General features: G+C 46.8%; 1 protein-coding gene across 3 annotated transcripts in view; it reads left to right on the top strand.

Moving 5' to 3' along the window:
• The first annotated feature begins 1230 nt into the window (after positions 1 to 1230).
• Positions 1231 to 18705, top strand: part of bckdk (branched chain ketoacid dehydrogenase kinase) — an 80304-nt gene continuing 62829 nt past the window's right edge. The window contains exons 1-3 of one of the 3 annotated variants that reach the window (XM_038813748.1): positions 1231 to 1763; positions 10779 to 10847; positions 14491 to 14601. In XM_038813748.1, coding sequence (XP_038669676.1) covers positions 1503 to 1763; positions 10779 to 10847; positions 14491 to 14601 — 441 coding nt within the window. In that variant the 5' untranslated portion in view covers positions 1231 to 1502. The remainder of the gene's footprint in view (positions 1764 to 10778; positions 10848 to 14490; positions 14602 to 18705) is intronic. The other 2 variants (XM_038813746.1, XM_038813745.1) reach the window with 2 other exon arrangements.

The raw sequence follows: 18705 nt of genomic DNA, 5'->3' as shown, positions 1-18705 counted from the left end.
GAAATGACAGCTTTGCGATTCGCAGATATTAAACTGATTGTCGGAAGGAACTTGGTTCCCGTAAGTACACTAACACAGCAAAATCTGAATCAATCCGTACATGATCGGAATATACATTATTCAATATAAGATTTCAACCCTCTGCTAGGTAAAGTGCAAACACCCCTCTTGCAGAAAACACATACGAAAGGTGTATCACAAGGAATGGCGTGATTATGACAAATTGCAGCATCGGTTTTCAGTGATGTCCCCACTGCTAGTTACAGAGCCGGATCAAATTTAGACTGATTAAATGTTCTGTTTATATAATCCCTATTTCAATAATCCACGCAGAGATCAACTCTGGCAATATAAGTCAAGTTACAAAAAGTCTTTGACAAAAAAAATCATCCGACAAAAAAACGTAACAAGTCACAAAAAGTCTTTGACGAAAAAAATCATTGGACAAAATGACGTTGGACCAAAAGACGTGCGGACAAAAAGACGTTGGACCAAAAGACGTGGACGAAGTGTCGTTGGACGGAATGACGTCGGACGAAAAGACATAGCACCCTGACAGCATCTGACAAGAGAGGCACGGCGGCAGAGTGGTTCTCACACGCCACAGATCCCGGTTCGATTCTGGCCTTGGGTGACTGTACAGAGTTTGCACGTTCTCCCCGTATCTGCGTGGGTTGCCGGGTCCTTCGGTTTCCTCCCACAGTCCAAAGGTATGCAGGTTAGGTGAGTTGGCCATGATGAATTGACCCTGGACAGGCATGTGCTGGTTAGGTGGGGTTAGGTAGATATAAAGTGATGGTGGTTTGGGGGGGTAGGGTGTTGCAGAGGGTCGGTGCACACTCCATGGGCCAAATGCACTGTCGAAAATCTATGGAAACATCTCCACATCATGGAAACAAAAGTTGGCCCCTTTGCTATGATCAGAGACGGGTGACAAGGCTGCTCTCATTTTACTGTCTCATCATTAAATCAGGGGGGGGAAGTGTGAAAAGCAACAACAGAAAAATCAGCTGGGGTGGATGGATGGTGGTGCGTTTGTGTGTGTTTGGGGGGGGGGGGGGGATTTCTCCTGTTCTTGTAAATCTACTCTCAGTGAAACATAGAATTGAGCCGTGGTGACGTCTCCGGGATCTGACGGCTGTGGATAATTTCTTTCTTCCGATTGGTGCTGATGTTGTTAATATTTAAATGATAGGCTGGAATGGGCCAATGTGTGAGAGTGAGGAGGAGGCAGGCAGCAGTTGTTTGTCTGTGTCTGCCTTGCCTCTGGGTCAGCTCCTTGCATGTGACTGAAGCAGCCAAGAGTGACAGAGCATGGATCACAGTCAGGGCTGCTGCGAGGCTGAACAGAGCGGGCAACGCTGCCTGGAGAGCAAGCTTCTCACCTTTCTGTCCATGGACTAAAACAATAAGGAAAGTGGAGGGGGCTGGCGGGGGAGAGGCGAGCTGCCGGCAGGCTTAACTTTCAAAGCCCTCCCTGTGCTGGTGGTGCTGGATGAAGGATGGCCAGCCTACCAGGAAGTCGAGCGGCGGCGCTGACCGTGTTGTGCAGCAAAGCTGGGAGAGCCACACTGCATCCACTCGGATTGTGTCCAGTGCCGGCTTCCCCTGGAGCCGCCGCCCGAAATCCCGCAGGCGGCTTCACCTTGAGGAGATGGAGGTCCACCTCCTCCCTGATGGGCTACTCCGAACTAACCAGGGAAAGATCGAAGACTGTCACCTCTTTCTACAATCAATCTGCCATAGATGCCGCAGCTGAAAAGGTCAAGATCATAACTGTGTGTGTGTGTGTGTGTCTTCTCCAAGGTTGTTTCCCCCCCCCCCCCCCCCAAACCACAGAGGAGGCCGGGGTGAGGGGAATTGATGTCGACAATGACTTAAATAACAGTTCACATATAACAAACTATGAAGCTCAAAAATCTCTGGGTCAGTAAATACTGCACTGATTTTTTAAAAAACATGCTCTGTTTATTTGTTACCAGAGGGAAGCAATTGTTTTAGGCTAATGTAAGTGCTGGTTATAGCGACATGCCTATGTTCTGGGAATCTATCTAAAAAAATGTGTTTGCTCTGAGTTGGGGCTTGACCTTCTGACGAATGCTGTTGTGGCTGAGAGACTCTTTCCCCTCCCCCACCCTGTTTACCACATAATGCTTTGATATTTGCTCATATTTTCTAATGGTCATTCTCAAGAATCTGGGAACCAAACTAATCCTTTTTTCCCCCCTGCCCCTATAATCAGTCCTATTTTTTTTTAAAAAGGGGGGTCATTAGGGCAGCACGGTGGCAGCATTGTGGATAGCACAATCGCTTCACAGCTCTAGGGTCCCAGGTTCGATTCCGGCTTGGGTCACTGTCTGTGCGGAGTCTGCACATCCTCCCCGTGTGTGCGTGGGTTTCCTCCGGGTGCTCCGGTTTCCTCCCACAGTCCAAAGATGTGCAGGTTAGGTGGATTGGCCATGATAAATTGCCCTTAGTGTCCCTTAGTGTTGGGTGGGGTTACTGGGTTATGGGATAGGGTGGAGCTGTTAATCTTGGGTAGGGTGCTCTTTCCAGGAGCCAGTGCAGACTCGATGGGCCGAATGGCCTCCTTCTGCACTGTAAATTCTGTAATTATATTTGTAACTAATTGGGCTTGTCTGTTGGAGCATCTGCTGGCGACTGAGATTTATCTCCAAAGCCAACTATCGTAGCATTTTCTGTCTTTCAGATTGGCACTTCTGTAAAATCTGCCTGGGAGGGGGCTGGGTGGGGACAGCCACCCACCCCCCGTGCACAGAATAATAACAACACATCTTGTTTGCTGAAGAAAACATCAGCTACTCAAACCAATTGTTGGCAATTGATTCTGATTATAACAGAGAGGGCCATGGGATTTCCCCACTTTGTTTATTTTTAATTGTTCTCATTCTCGCATTTTTGGAATTTCCTTAAGACTGGTCTAGAGACTCGATCAGCATTTGACCACTAGGAGTCGGTGAGAGCAGCCAGAGGGTTATTTTTCACTCCTCTTGACTTAGCACTAAGACCTTAGCACCGTGGGCTGAACAGCTGGCTTGTAGTGCAGAACACTGTCAGCAGTGCGGTTCAATTTCTCCATCGGCCTCCCCAAACAGGTGCTGGAATGTGGTGACTAGTGGCTTTTCACAGTAACCATTGAAGCCTACTTGTGACAATAAGTGATTATTATTTTATTATATCTAATTAAACGTCACAATTTATTTTTACAAAAACAGGAAAGATGAATTGGCCTGATTCAAGTTATTTTGCATAGCTGACATTGCTCAAAGTTGATTTTTGGAATCATGGTGCCGATAGCCTCTAAAGCGGCTGAAAACTGACAGTTGTTTTAACTTGTTTGACTTTTTTTTCTGACACAAAACCTCCTACTAACATGGAAATTACCATACACCATTTGTACCCCAGACTAGTCTGATACTTACTTCCTTTCAGAGTTGGAAAGAGAAACCCGATTTCTATTTTAGTCTCATACATTTTATTTCAGTAGAAAAGGCTTTGTGCACACAGTCAAAATAGAGATAAATTTACTGAACAGATGTCTCGCACTACATGCCAACCAAAGATGTAAAATGCTTGTACAGTCTTGCTATGTGCACAAGACCCAGAACTCTGAGCCACCATGAATATCTGACTATTGGGTCCTTATGCGGCGTGATGCCTGTAGTCTATATATTAATTTGCTTGCTAAATAGGTGCAACTGGATTCCCATATTAGCTGCATGTGACTAGTAGCTAATATATTGAAGAGCAGTGCTCTTTCACATGCATTGTCATGGTCAAGTACCAGGCTGATTGCACTTTGTAGTACTAAAGAGGCTGAAAGTAAGGAGCTAAGAGATTAAGTTCTTGCGATAATCATACCAGACCAATACATTTTGCCTAACTGCACCAGCACTGATCTCTTGACTTCCACCAAGTCGCCCTTCCATCTTCTCTTTTCCAGAAAAAAGTGCCCTAGTCTTTCCTTAGATTTTTGTGTGAGCTAGTAGTTCCGATCAAAACTGCCCTGCTCAAAGTTGTACTGACAAGGTGGACACTCGACGGCAAACAATTTTTATATGTAAAGCAGTGCATCCTAAATTTAGTATGTTCCAGATTACAGGAACTTAAATTCAGAATTCCAATGCTGCATATTTAGAGGGCCATAGTGAATAGTCAGTGATGTACAGGGTGTGGTTTTTGCATTGGCTGTGCTCCACAATAATAGTCCCCAGTTGGGCATGGTGATTCAGTACAGAGTCGGCCAGCAAAATAGCTGCAACCATATTGCTTCCCCCTCCAGATGGCAGCCAATAACTTTTACTAGGGTGGGGTTCCATCGAGCAGTGTTTTCCAAACTATTTTACAATCTGACCCCATTGTAACACTTGAAAATCAACATAGCCCCAACGGCCAACAAAGAAAACTGGTAAAGCAGTATGCTAACATCAAATATATAATTATCAAAGTTCACAGATTATTGATCAACGTATAATAATACATCACATAAATATTAAAAACTGTGCTTTAAGGTAGCTTGTAAATGGGTTACAGCCAACTCTCCATAATGATAATAGTGGCACAGTGGTTAGCACTGTTGCCTCACAGCACCAGGCACCCAGGTTCAATCCTGGCCTTGGGTGACTGTGTGGAGTTTTCATGTTCAACCTGGCCTTGGGTGACTGTGTAGGTTTCCTCCGGGTCCAGTTTCCTCCCTCAGTCCAAAGACGTGCAGGTTAGGTGGATTGGCCATGGTCAATGCTTTTTGAATAGGGCGGGGAGATAGAGTGCTCTTTCAGAGAGTTCGTGCAGACTCGATGGGCCAAATGGCCTCCTTCTGCACTATATGGACAGAAGTCTCAATGAAGCCCCGTTCATCCATGGCCGTGCCTGTTTCCTGCTGCATAGTGCCCCATATAAAGATGGTGGCTGTTAACTGGTGAAAGCTGCACAGCTGCTGCCCCTCAATGCAAACATGGGACCAGCAACTTCTTATTGAGGGTTTGTGGCCCAGCCAGGATATCTATGCCTCACCCGCCAGGTTCATTGCCCTTTCTCTGTCTTCCCTGGGAGAGAAGCCAAGCTAGGCCAGGGTCAGTCTGGGCCTTGGCACCTCTGCAGGTTGCAGTCTTGGAGGAGGAGGAACTTGGCACTCCCCAATTGGGGTCACGGCCACTCTTTTTGGGAAGCCCTGCCATAGAGAGTTTAGCCTTGTAGTACCTTTCAGATCCTCAAGTGCAAGTGTGTCAATGAGTGTCAGCAGGCTATTGAAGTTTATAGACCTGCCTTCATCCAATATTCACATGTTCACACTTTTCACCAGGACTCGAGTATGGGAATTCTGGAGATATACAATATTTCCCAGTGTAGAGTGGGGAGAGTGAAATGCAACCCCACTTGTGTTTATTTCACACCTGATGTGCCGATGTCAAGCCCTCTGATGGGTATTTAATTACTGAACGCCTAGGTCTGCTCCCTAGTCCACGAATTCGGTGTGCAGACAGAGCACAGCCTTGGGAAATCACTGACTTGAGTCGGCATTTCCATCCATCCTTGCGATACACCCGCAGTGCGTGAGCACTGATCCTGTTGGCAAGATCGTGGAATCTCTGTGGGGAGCCAGACTTGGCAGTTAGGGCAACACATTCTGGACCCGTTGGGGGATTAGTATCACACGTCGATTGAGAAGTGAAGCACCAAACTGGGAGAATCCAATGAACTGAATGGCATAGGGAATTTGGTGAGCGTGGTATAATGGGTGGAGAATAAAGAGAGGATGTCATCAAACTGAAATTTTATGTGCTCTTATTTTAAGCCTTTGTTTTAAAACTATAAACCAGTGGCAGCTAACAGCCCATCGGCTGTGAGTTAGTAACTTGAGAACTGAGAATTGATTGTTGTGAGCTGACTGTTGACTGACTAGTTTTAACTAGGGAAGTTTCTTTTAAAAATAGTTTTATATATTAGACTATTGTTGGGTCTTGGGCAGCATGGTGGCACAGTGGTTAGCATGGTGGCACAGTGGTTCGCACTGATTCCTCACAATGACATGGATCAGGTTCGATTCCAACCTTGGGTGATTGTCTGTGTGGAGTTTGCACTTTCTGGCCTTGTCTGTGTGGGTTTTCTCCGTGTGCTTCTTCCCACAGTCGAAAAGATGTGCAAGTTAGGTGGGGTTGTGGAGAGAGTGGGGGAATGGGCCATTAGTAAGGTGTTCTTTGCAGACTCAATGGGACAAATGACCTCCTCTGTACTTTAGGGATTCTATGGATTCTGAGGAATATCTTCTGCAGCATGGGGCTGTAAGCACCAAGCTCAGAGGATCTGCCAAATGGAGGGACGTGCACCGAACTCTCACTCTCTCCAGATTCTAGTTGACGCACTTTGTGACACCAGGAAGACACCATGACACCCCAGGGGCAACTGTAAATCTATAAACATTCAGAGTTGTACATTAGATCTAAAAGTGTTCTTTTTTAAAATAAATTTAAATTATTTTTATTCCAATTAAGGGCCAATTTAGCATGGCCAATCCATCTAACCTGCACATCTTTTGGGTTGTGGGGGTGAAACCCACGCAGACATGGGGCGAATGCGCAAACTCCATACGGACAGTGACCCAGGACTGGGATGTGAACCCGGGTCCTCAGCACTGTAGGCAGCAGTGCTAACCACTGTGCCTCGTGCTGCCCTTAAAAATGTTGTTCTTAGGCAAAATGATTATAGAACAGTACAGCACAGAACAGGCCCTTCGGCCCTCGATGTTGTGCCGAGCAATGATCACCCCACTTAAACCCACATACCCCTAACCCAACAATCCCCCCATTAACCTTTACACTACGGGCAATTTAGCATGGCCAATCCACCTAACCCGCACATCTTTGGACTGTGGGAGGAAACCGGAGCACCCGGAGGAAACCCACGCACACACGGGGAGGACATGCAGACTCCACACAGACAGTGACCCAGCCGGGAATCGAACCTGGGACCCTGGAGCTGTGAAGCATTGATGCTAACCACCATGCTACCGTGAGGCCCCATTAAATTATGTGGAGATGCCGGCGTTGGACTGGGGTGAGCACAGTAAGAAGTCTTGCAACACCAGGGTAAAGTCCAACAGGTTTGTTTCAAACACGAGCTTTCGGAGCACTGCTCCTTCCTCAGGTGAATGAAGGTGAATTCACCTGAGGAAGGAGCAGTGCTCCGAAAGCTCATGTTTGAAACAAACCTGTTGGACTTTAACCTGGTGTTGTAAGATTTCTTACTGTGCAAAATGATTAGGCAGCTAAGACCCATCGCCTGCCGTTCCGATGCCCTGCGCAAACGTTGAGATGCTTCATGTGTCCTAGATAAATCACGTGCAGAAAGTGAAACCGGTTGCTCATGGTTTCTGAGCGTGAGGAGCGGCTGTAATTGCTGTGGGTCACAAGGCGATCTGGGAGTTTCCTGGATTATACATTTCGGGAGGTGGTCAACATGTAGCTACAGAGAGTTTGGGAGGGTAGCATGTTGAATGGCTGTCAGGCAAGATAGTAAGAGATAGGCAGTGCAGGAATCCTTCCAGAGCACAATGTCTTCAAAGCCAAATCAGTGGAGATAACCACACTTTGGGGAATTTGATCGAGAGCACATTCTCTGCAATCACTTTGCCCCGCGGTGTGGTGAGAGGCAGAGAAACTTGTAACAATGCAGTGGTCATAGGGAAGTCACTAGAGGAATAGACAATTGCTTCTACAACTGGCATCATGAGATGTGCATGGTATTTTGCCGCTCTGGTGTCTGGGTAAAGGGTGGAATTTGCAGAGCATGGCCACAATCTTCCAATCCCCCTTGAATGTGAAAATGGGGCCAGATGGCTGAAAGATTTGAATTGTTACGCACGTTTCAAAAACAAAGGGCAGAGGAACAAAGCCGACCAAGCCAGACCAAACGTTGGCTGTTGGGGAAACCTTCAGACGCTATGAGCAGAATTTAATCGCAACAAGAATGGACGGGTGGGGGTCAAGTAGGATTTCTAAAAATTCCGAGCTGTGTCCAACATGCCGACTTCCAGCCTTGGCAGAGACAGGAACAGTCACCCAAATAGGTTCCGGGAGGTGGGTTGGTGCCCCCCACACAAACATAGGAAAGTAGAGGAACAGGAGTAGGCCATAACCCCCCCAACCTGCTCTATCATTCTGTATGATCATGGCTGATCCTCTTTCCCCATAGCCCTTGATGCCTTTACTGTCTAGAAATCTATTTCTTTCTTAAATATACTCAGTAACTTGGCCTCCATAACTTTGTGGTAGAGAATTCCATGGGTTCACCACCTTACGAATGAGGAAGCTTGTTATTCTAAATGCCCTACTCGGTATCCTGAGACTGTGGCCCTTTGTTCTAGACACCCCCGCCCCCAATCCTTATCCAGAGGAAACAACATCCCTGCGTCTAGTCTGTCCAGTCCTGTCAGAATTTTATACCTTTCAATGGAGTCTTCATTCTTCTAAATTCCAGTGAATACAGGTCCAGTCAACCCAATCTCTTGTACGACAATCTTGCCAGCCCAGGAATCAGTCTGGTGAACTTTCGCAGCACTCCCTCTCTGGCAAGTATATCCTTTCTTGGATAACAAGACCAAAGCTGCCCACAATACTCCAGGTGTGGTCTCGCCCAAGGCCCTATACAACTACAGTAAGACACCCTTGCTGCTGTACTCAAACCCTCAATCCAGTCAAGATCAGGGCTAGTAATCTGGGAAGGTGATTGACTGGCATTTCAAAAAGTAGGGACTTAAAAATCAGTGCCTACTTCTAATTGCCATAAAGTGAATCGTACTGCCCAGCTTGACTACGTTGTTTGAAGTGGGTGGTTGATAAGCATCGTGCAGCTCATATTGTTGATATGGACCTTCAAAATGCATTTGATCATATAATAGACTAGGTATTAGAAGTTAAACGTAGAAGATTAAAGGGACAGAAAAAGGAAGAGCATTGATAAACTCTGCTGATTACTAACACAGAAAATGCCTTACCTGAGAACAAGGATATTTCGGAAGTCCTGCTGTGCAAAATGTAGACATTTGTGAAAATATATGTAAAACAGATAAATAAAAGGAACGTAGGATAAAGTTCTCCCAAGAAATAAGTGTCACTTTAGGTGGGTTTCATGGGATGGTTCCTGCCGGGTGTTTGAGTGTGATGCAGACCAGTATTCATCCACACTTAAGTCATTTCTCACTGAAAACTCCCACGCTTCAAACTAAAGACGATGGTGTGACCAACTCCTCTGAGATCAGGGCACCCTTTTAAAAGGGTGCCCAGATCTCTGAGGATGAGGCCCCCCACCCTTCCACAGACATGGCCAACGCCACCAAAATTCGACCTGGGGGGTGCATCCCCCTTTCCCCGATATCATCCAGGCATGTGGGTGACTTGGCCCCACATCTATCCATCCTCCTAGGCATTGGCCCTCTGTCCCTAAAATGAGCATACCTCAATTATGGGGTAGCTGATGCCCCCCCCCCCTCCATCTTTAGGCTTCTCCCTTCACCCCCCCCTCCCCACCCTTAATATCCCACCTTTCAAGGGCATGGCCCTTGTGGCCAGTGCCACGTTGGCAGTGCCCAGGTGCCAACCCACTGCCTTGCCCTGTCCCTCCCATCTGGTTGGGGTCCAATGGCCTCCGAGCCCTCCAGTGTGGCCATCGTGTCTGATTTCTGTTCCTGGATGCCATACTAATTCGCGCTGGCATCTGGCTTTGCCAGTGGGGCCGGTGAATGCCGGGTGCCCGGAGATTGCAGCCTAATGATTCATTTAAACATGCTTATCTGGATCACACCCAGTGAGGTGTTGCATTGAGTGGTAAATCCAGTGGCTAGGTAGGGCATCCTGGGTCTGGTGCATCGCGTGCGGCTGTGCACTCAACCCAAAACCCATGTTTGGCCCTTCCCACTATGCACCCAGCGTAACGGGATCGGCGCCTGGCACAACGTGTTGGGAAAATTGCTCCTGGTAGTTTTTGAAGGAAGGAAGTTTGAAAAGAAGTCAATTTTGAGAGTATTTGGGGAGGATGGAGGGGAAGGGGTTTTGTCCAGCTCTATGGAATATTTCTGCTCCTATCATAGATGTTGGTGGGAAGCCTATTGCCACAGAAGGAAATAATTTGAAGATGGGACCTTCATTTTTGTAGCACCTCTTGTGATTTTAGTATGTGAAATGAGATGAAAATTGCTTATTGTCACAAGTAGGCTTCAATGAAGTTACTGTGAAAAGCCCCTAGTCGCCACATTCCGGCGCCTGTCCGGGGAGGCTGGTACGGGCTGTGTCCCAAAGTGCCTCACAACCAATGGTGGGTTTTTGAAGTGTAGCCACTGCTATCATGTAGGGGACTGAGGCCAACACTTTTACACAGCAAGGTCTCACGGTGTTTGATTTTAGTGAAATTGGCCAGGAGATATTTGTTGACCATGACATTGGGAGGATTCTCATCCCTGTTGTGCTGTGGAATATTCTACACAGGCCGGAGAAGGCATGTGGGGCATTTGTTTACCAACTTATTCAAAAAACGTTGTAGCACTCCTCCCTTAGTACTGGACCTAGATTATGCGGACAATTTGTGAAGCAGGACTCCATCCCACTACCTTCCGACTGCATGCTGACGGTGCTGCTACCAAGTCACAGCTGGTTGTTTCTTTCGACTAGGGAAATTTACCAGAATTGGGGCCCAACAGACAGCAGGAGCTTTATTTGCATGTTTGCTGAGAAAGAATGATTTCAACATCCTGCTGTGTTTTTCAGGCATCCGTACGTCTGACTCCGACGACCATGTTGTATTCTGGGAAAACCCCTGATGGGAGTCATAACCTGGTAAGTTGCATTGAGTGGTAAACCCAGTAGGTAAGGAAGGACCTAGTGAAAGCAGCAGCTAGAAACATTCCCAAAAACGTCGGCCTGGGGCAGCATGGTGGTGCAGAGGTTAGCACTGCTGTCTCATGGCGCCCTGGACCCAGGTTCGATCCCGGCTTTGGGTCACTGTCCGTGTGGATTATGCACATTCTCCCCGTGTCTGCGTGGGTTTCACACCCACAACCCAAAGGTGTGCAGTGTAGGTGGATTGGCCAGGCTAAATTGCCCCTTAATTTCTAAAAAAAAAAAAAATCAACGTTGGCCTGCATTACATAAAACATATAGTGCAGAAAGAGGCCATTCGGCCCATTTGCGTCTGCACCAACCAACATTAAGCCCTCACTTCCACCCTATCCCCGTAACCCAATAACCCCTCCTAACCTTTATCTATCAAATCTCCATTTAGCTGCGTTCTCTCCAAGGAGAGCAGTCCCAACCTCTCCAATCTGTCCTCATAACTGAAATGTCACATCCCTGGAACCATAGAAGAAAAGCTAAGTCAGTCTGGAAGGCAGAGTGATTATAGACCAATAAAGGCACAAGGGAGTAGTTTGGCAAGGCTGGATGGCATTTATTTGAATGCAAAGAGCCTTGTGAGTAAGGCAGATGAGTTGAGGGTGTTGATTGACATTCAGTAATATGACATTATGTTATAAGCAGAGACATGGTTGAGGGAGGGGAAGGACTGGCAACTCAATATTCCGGGGTATAGAATATTCAAGCGAGATGAGAGGGGGTTCAAGGAGTTAGTTACTGCAGTAAGGAGGGACGACAGCTTAAAAGGTTCCTAAATGAGGCCATATGATTCAAAGGGGAAATCACATTGCAGGGAGTGTGCCATCGGCCCCCAAACAGTCAGGGAGTGTATTGTGGGAAGGCAAATATGTCGGCATGTTTTCAAAAAATATATATAAATAATAGGGTAATAATAGTTAAGGTTTTCCACTGCCCCAATATTAACTGGGATAGCCAAAGTGTGAAAGGCTTCAGGAGAGCTTTTTGTGCCAGTACTAGAAAGTCATGCAAGAGACTTTAACAATCTTTATTATTGTCACAAGTAGGCTTACATTAACACTACAATGAAGTTACTGTGGAAAGTCCCTGTGGTCAGAAAATAAAAGTTCTGAATTGGGGAAAGACCAATTATAATAGGATAAGACAGAGTCTGGCCAAAGTCGACTGTGAGCAGCTACTTGTAGGAAAACCTACAACAGAGCAGTGGGATTCATTCAAGTAGGGAATGGGGGTGAGTACAGGGCCAACATGTTCCCGTAAAGGTGAAGGGTGGGAGCAACAAGTCCAGAGACCTCTGGATGTGAAGGAATATCAGGGTTGGATAAGGAGATTAAAAAAGGGAGGCTTATGGCAGATACCGAGGATTCAAAACAGCAGAAGCCCTAGAGAAGCAAAGAGCGTGCAGGGGGTTACTCTGAAAATAAATAAGGAGTGCGAAGAGGGAGCATGAAAAGACACTGGCGGGTAAAATAAAGGAAAACCCAAAGGTGTTTTAGAAGTATATTAAGGGCAGAGGATGACCAGGGAAAGAGTAGGGCCTATTGAGAATCAATCAAACCAATGTGGAGTGGAAAATGTAGGTGAGGTAAATGAGTACTGTGCATCTGTGTTCACTATGGAGAAGGATGATGAAGTTATATAAATCAGGGAGGGAGACTATGATGTATGGTCTTGAACAAATTAACATTGAGAGGGAAGCGGTATTAACGGTTTTCGCAGGTTTAAAAGTGGATAAGTCCCCAGGCCCAGACGAGATGTATGCCAGGCTGCTGTGGGAGGTAGGGGAGGAGATTTCAGAGGCTGTCAACAATTTTCAAATCATCTTTGGCCACAGGAGAGGTGCCAGAGGACTGAGGACAGCAAATGTGGTACCATTATTCAAGAAGGGAAGTAGGGAACACAATCCCTCAGGACTTGTTGTCCGGTACTCTGCTTCTCTGAAATTGATCTTCTAACTAGTTCCTTTAGTTCTCCACGGTTTGGCCATTTTCTCACCCAATCCCAACATTCACCTTTAATTGCCACAGTTTTAAATGTAGATAAAACTCTTTTTAATAATAATATATCCTTTGGAGGGTACATACAGAGTCCTTCAACAGTCCACGGGTTGTTACTTCCTCACAGAAATGGAGGGGGTTAGTCAGGCAGGTTCATTCTCGCCTGAGTCCATGTTGTCCGCTGTTTTAATAGGTGCTGGAGCTTCACCCCTTTTAAACACGTATTACTTGTGAAATAGCTTGTGATATAGGCAATGCTGCAAAAATGGCCATATGTTCTTGTATATTTTATTCACAACTTTTTTTTCCCCTCATTAATTCAAGGAAAGGCTGCATATTGAAAGACAGAGTAATGGATTATGCAGTTTGAAAACTAAATGCTTTAAGAAGATTTTGGATATTTTCAGTAAGGCAAAATACCCGATCTGAGATTTGTTCAAGTTTGCCTCCAGAGGGGGTGGCACGTGGTGCAGTGGTGAGCACTGGGAGTGTGGCGCTGAGGACCCGGGTTTGAATCCCGGCCCTGGGTCACTGTCCGTGTGGAGTTTGCACATTCTCCCTGTGTCTGCGTGGGTTTCACCCCCCACAACGCAAGAGATGTGCAGGTTAGATGGATTGGCTATGCTAAATAAAAAGGACTAAAAATAATTGGCTACTCTAAATTTATTTTTAAAAAACACTTTTTGTGTTGTACACGTTGTACAACTCTGAATGTTTGTAGATTTACAGTTGCCCCTGGGGTGTCATGGTGTCTTCCTGGTGTCACAAGTGTGTCAACTAGAATCTGGAGAGAGTGAGAGTTCAGCGCACGTCCCTCCATTTGGCAGATCCTTGAGCTTGGTGCTTACAGCTCCATGCTGCAGAAGATATTCCTCAGAATCCATAGAATCCCTACAGTACAATAAACAAATCCAATCCAGTACAGAAGGAGGTCATTTGTCCCATTGAGTCTGCAAAGAACACCTTACATGTGAAAGAAAACGGATACTGTGCCTCTGGCATCGATTATAATTTTATAGCTTAGGTTTTTTTTACATTATAGTTTTAATTACTGGAAACAAAGCAATCAATAGCTAGATGTCAATAGTGCGAGATGGGCACTTACCTGGCAGCATGGTGATGCAGTGGTTAGCACCGCTGCCTCATGACGCCGAGGTCCCAGGTTCGATCTGGGCTATGGGTCACTGTCCGTGTGGAGTTTGCACATTCTCTCCGTGTTTGCGTGGGTTTCACCCCCACAACCCAAAGATGTACAGGTGAGGTGGATTGGCCACGCTAAATTGCCCTTAATTGGGGAAAAAAAAGTAATTGGGCACTGTAAATTTTTTTTTTTTTAAAGTGTACCTCCAGAATCTTAGAGTCGATCACAGAAAATTTGCAGCACAGAAAGAAGCCACTCGGCCCATTGAGTCCGTGCTGACCAAAACACATAGCTAACCACCCAGTTGAACCCCACTTTGCAATATTTGGTCCATCGTATGGCAGCTTGTGGCAATGTGCACATCCAGGCACATTGATGTATTGTGTGTGCGATGTAGTGTGCGGGTCAAGGCAGTAATACTTTAAGTTTGTATTTTTTCTTGATTGCACAGAGAAATGCCAGATACCTCTACAACGAATTGCCTGTCCGCATTGCTCATCGCATTAAGGGATTTCGGTGCCTTCCCTTCATCATTGGCTGCAATCCAACGATTCTGCAGGTGGTAAGTACAACCAATTAATAATTGAATCCACCCTAGAGCTGTTGCTAAATTGAGGCGCCACTGTTCAAAGTACTGAAAATAAATTCATGAAAACTGATTTTTCTTTTTTTTTCTTTTTCTTTTTATAAATTTAGAGTACCCAATTCATTTTTTCCAATTAAGCCCCTTATTTAGCGTGTTCAATCTACCTACCCTGCACATCTTTGAGTTGTGGGGGCGAAACCCACACAGACACGGGGAGAATGTCCATGTGGAGTTTGCACAATGACCCAGAGCCGGGATCGAACCTGGGACCTCAGCGCCATGAGGCCGCAGTGCTAACCCACTGCGCCACTGTGCTGCCCAAAACTGATTTTTCTGATTGCTCAAGTATTGTGATTTTTCACCATGAGGAAAATCTAGTGTTAGCACTTTGTGCAGCTAGAACTCAAAACTTTTAGTTATTCGGTTAAATAAAAGTTTTATATCATTCTTTTTCGTAAACAAATTGTGCTTAAATATGCAATAAATTTCCAAAAACAATAGACACAGCTGTAAATGGGAACATTGAAAGGGGAGGAAACGGGGAAAGCCGGAGGGGGGGAGGGGGGCTTCAAAGTTAGTTGAGGGATAGAGAGCCAATATTGCGAGAAATGTGTCCGAGCTATACAAAGAGAGACAATCCAGACCATACAGAGAAGGGGTTCAACTGGGTCAAGACTGCTGTCTTTAAGAAGGGGGTGAGGTTCGGGATGCTGTGCCCAGCCCACCTTTGGTTGACCCATAACGCCCGCGAATAGTATAATAATAATCTTTATTGTCACAAGTAGGTTTATATTAAACTGCAATGAAGTTACTGTGAATATCCCCTAGTTGCCACACTCTGGCGCCTGTTCGAGTACACAGAGGGAGAATTAAGAATGTCCAAATGACCTCTAACAGCACGTCCTTTGGGACTTGTGGGAGGAACCCCGAGCACCCGAAGAAACCCACACAGACAGGGAGAACATGCAGACTCTGCACAGACAGTGGCCCAAGCCGGGAATCGAACCTTGGACCCTGGAGCGGTGAAGCAACAGTGCTAACCACTGTGCTGCCGGCGGAGGAAGCAATGGAGTTTTTGAGAGACCATGAACTGGCAGGACAGGAGGACATTGAACTTTGGAGAAAATGCCTTTGGAGGGGGGAGGGGTTTATGCCCCCCGACCAGGCTGGTCACATGGAATGAGAGGGGGCTGAATGGGCCAGTCAGACGGTCACGTATGTTCGCACACCAGAGTTTAAAGGCGGACGTGGCACTTCTACAGGAAATGATTTTGAAGATTCAGGACCAGATTAGGCCGAGGAAGGGATGGGTTGGTTAGGTTTTTTACTCGGGGTTGGATGTGAAGACCCGGGGAGTGACGATTCTAATAATTAAGTAGGTAGTGCTTGAGGTGGGGAATATAGTGTCAGACCCGGGGTGGAGGTTTGTGATGGTGATGCCAGTGGTCTTGGTGAATGTTTATGCCCCAAATTGTGATGATGTTGTTAGTTTCTGACCACGCGCCGCACCGGGGATTAAGAATAAAGAAAAATTACAGCACAGGAACAGGCCTTTTGTCCCTCCCAGCCTGCGCCGATCCAGATCCTCTATCTAAAACTGTTGCCTATTTTCTAAGGATCTGTATCCCTCTGCTCTCTGCCCATTCATGTATCTGTCTAGATACATCTTAAATGACGCTATTGTGCCCGCCTCTACCACCTACGCCGGCAATGCGTTCCAGGCACCCACCACCCTCTGCGTAAAGAACTTTCCACGCATATCTTCCTTAAACTTTTCCCCTCTCACCTTGAACCCGTGACCCCTAGTAATTGAGTCCCCACTCTGGGGGAAAAAGCTTCTTGCTATCCACCCTGTCTATACCTCTCATGATTTTGTAGACCTCAATGAGGTCCCCCCTCAACCTCTGTCTTTCTAATGAAAATAATCCTAATCTACCCAACCTCGCTTCATAACTAGTGCCCTCCATACCAGGCAACATCCTGGTGAACTTCCTCTGCACCTTGTCCAAAGCATCCACATCCTTTTGGTAATGTGGCGACCAGAACTGTACGTAACATTCCAAATGCGGCCGAACCAAAGTCTTGTACAACTGTAGCATGACCTGCCAACTCTTGTACTCCATACCCCTCCCGATGAAGGAATGCCTAATACCTTCTTGACCACTGTATCAACCTGCACAGCCATCTTCAGGGTACATTGGACCTGAACACCCAGATCTCTCTGTACATCAATTTTCCCCAGGGCTTTTTCATTTACCGTATAGTTCGCTCTTGAATTGGATCTTCCAAAATGCATCACCTCGCATTTGCCCGGATTGAACTCCATCTGCCATTTCTCCGCCCAACTCTCCAATCTATCTATATTCTGCTGTATTCTCTGACAGTCCCTTTCACTATCTGCTACTCCACCAATCTTAGTGTCATCTGCAAATTTGCTAATCAGACCACCTATACCTTCTTCCAGATCATTTATGTATATCACAAACACCAGTGATCCCAGCATGGATCCCTGTGGAACCACTGGTCACAGTTCTCCATTTTGAGAAACTCCCTTCCACTACTACTCTCTGTCTCCTGTTGCCCAGCCAGTTCTTTATCCATCTAGCTAGTACACCCTGAACCCCATGAGACTTCACGTTCTCCATCAGCCTACCATGGGGACCCTTATCAAATGCCTTACTGAAGTCCATGTATATGACATCTACAGCCCTTCCCTCATTGATCAACTTTGTCACTTCCTCAAAGAATTAGATGTGGGGTTGTTCGCAGATGAGGAGGTGTGCGAGCGGTTGAGGACCGCCATTCGGCGGTATATGGAGTTGAATGACACACAGGTGAGGTTGAATGACACACAGGTGAGGTTTCGCCTGCTCCACTCTGGGAGGCGCTTAGGCAGTGGTCAGGGGGGAGTTTAATTGATTCGGGTGCGCAGGGACAAGATGGAGCAGGCAAAGATGGCTAAGCTGGTGGAGGAGATCCCGCAGGTTGATAGTTGACACTCTGAGACCCCAGAGGCAGGCTTGTTGAAGGAGCGGCAGAAGCCCAGATGGAATTCAGGTTGTTGTCTATGGGGAAGGCAGTGAGGCAGCGGTGGAAGGCCAGGGGGGCAGTGTATGAATATGGGGAGAAGGCGAGCGCAATGTTGGCTCACCAACTCAGGAAGCAGGAGGCGGGAAGGGAGATTGGTACGGTGAGGGATGGGAGGGGGAGGGTTGGTCCAGGACCCAGTGAGGGTGAATGGGAAGTTTGACAAATTTTATGAGAGATTATATGAATCGGAGCCCCCGGCTGAGAGAGGATGCGGCAAGTTTTAGATGGGTTGGAATCCCCCAAAGTGGAGGAGGATCTGATAGGTGGGTTGGGCTCCCATTGAACTGGTGGGCATGCTGGAGGGTATGGGAACGATGCAGGCAGGGAAGGTCCTGTGCCCGGATGGGTTCCTGGTGGAATTTTATAAGAAGTTTTCAGGAGATCTGGGGTCCTGCTGGTAAGGGCATACAATGAAGCGAGTGAGAAGGGGGAACTTCACCCATTGTTATTGCAGGATTCAATATCCTTAATTCTGAAGAAGGATAAGGACACGGAGCAGTATGGGTCTTACCGGCCGATCTCGCTGCTAAATGTGGATGGCCAAACTGCTGGCAAAGATCTTGGCCTCACGGATCGAGGACTGTGTAACCGGGGTTGGTGGAGGAGGACCAGACAGGGTTTGTAAAGGGGAGACATCTGTCCAAACGTCCTGCGCTTATTAAATGTGATTATGATGCTCCCGGTGGGACAGGAGGTGAAGGTGGCTGTCGCTATGGACGCGGAGAAAGCCCTTGATCGGGTAGAATGGGAATATTTGTGGGAAGTACTGGGACGGTTCGGGTTTGGGGAGGGGTTTGTGGATTCGGTCCGGTTGCTATATAGGGCACTGGTAGCAAGTGTGAGGATGAATCGGGTGAGCTTTGGGTATTTTGGATTGCATGGTTAGGAAGTGGGTAGTGGGGGAATGGGAACGGATGGAGGCAGCATCTTGTTGGGACACTAGTTTAGTGGCACTGTTGATGGCGCCTCTGCCGTTCTTGCTGGCCAGGT

This window comes from Scyliorhinus canicula, chromosome 12 (assembly GCF_902713615.1).
Source record: "Scyliorhinus canicula chromosome 12, sScyCan1.1, whole genome shotgun sequence".
NCBI classification, from domain to species: domain Eukaryota; kingdom Metazoa; phylum Chordata; class Chondrichthyes; order Carcharhiniformes; family Scyliorhinidae; genus Scyliorhinus; species Scyliorhinus canicula.
Note: the sequence above shows the minus strand (reverse complement) of the source record. Positions and strands in the feature narration are given on the sequence as shown.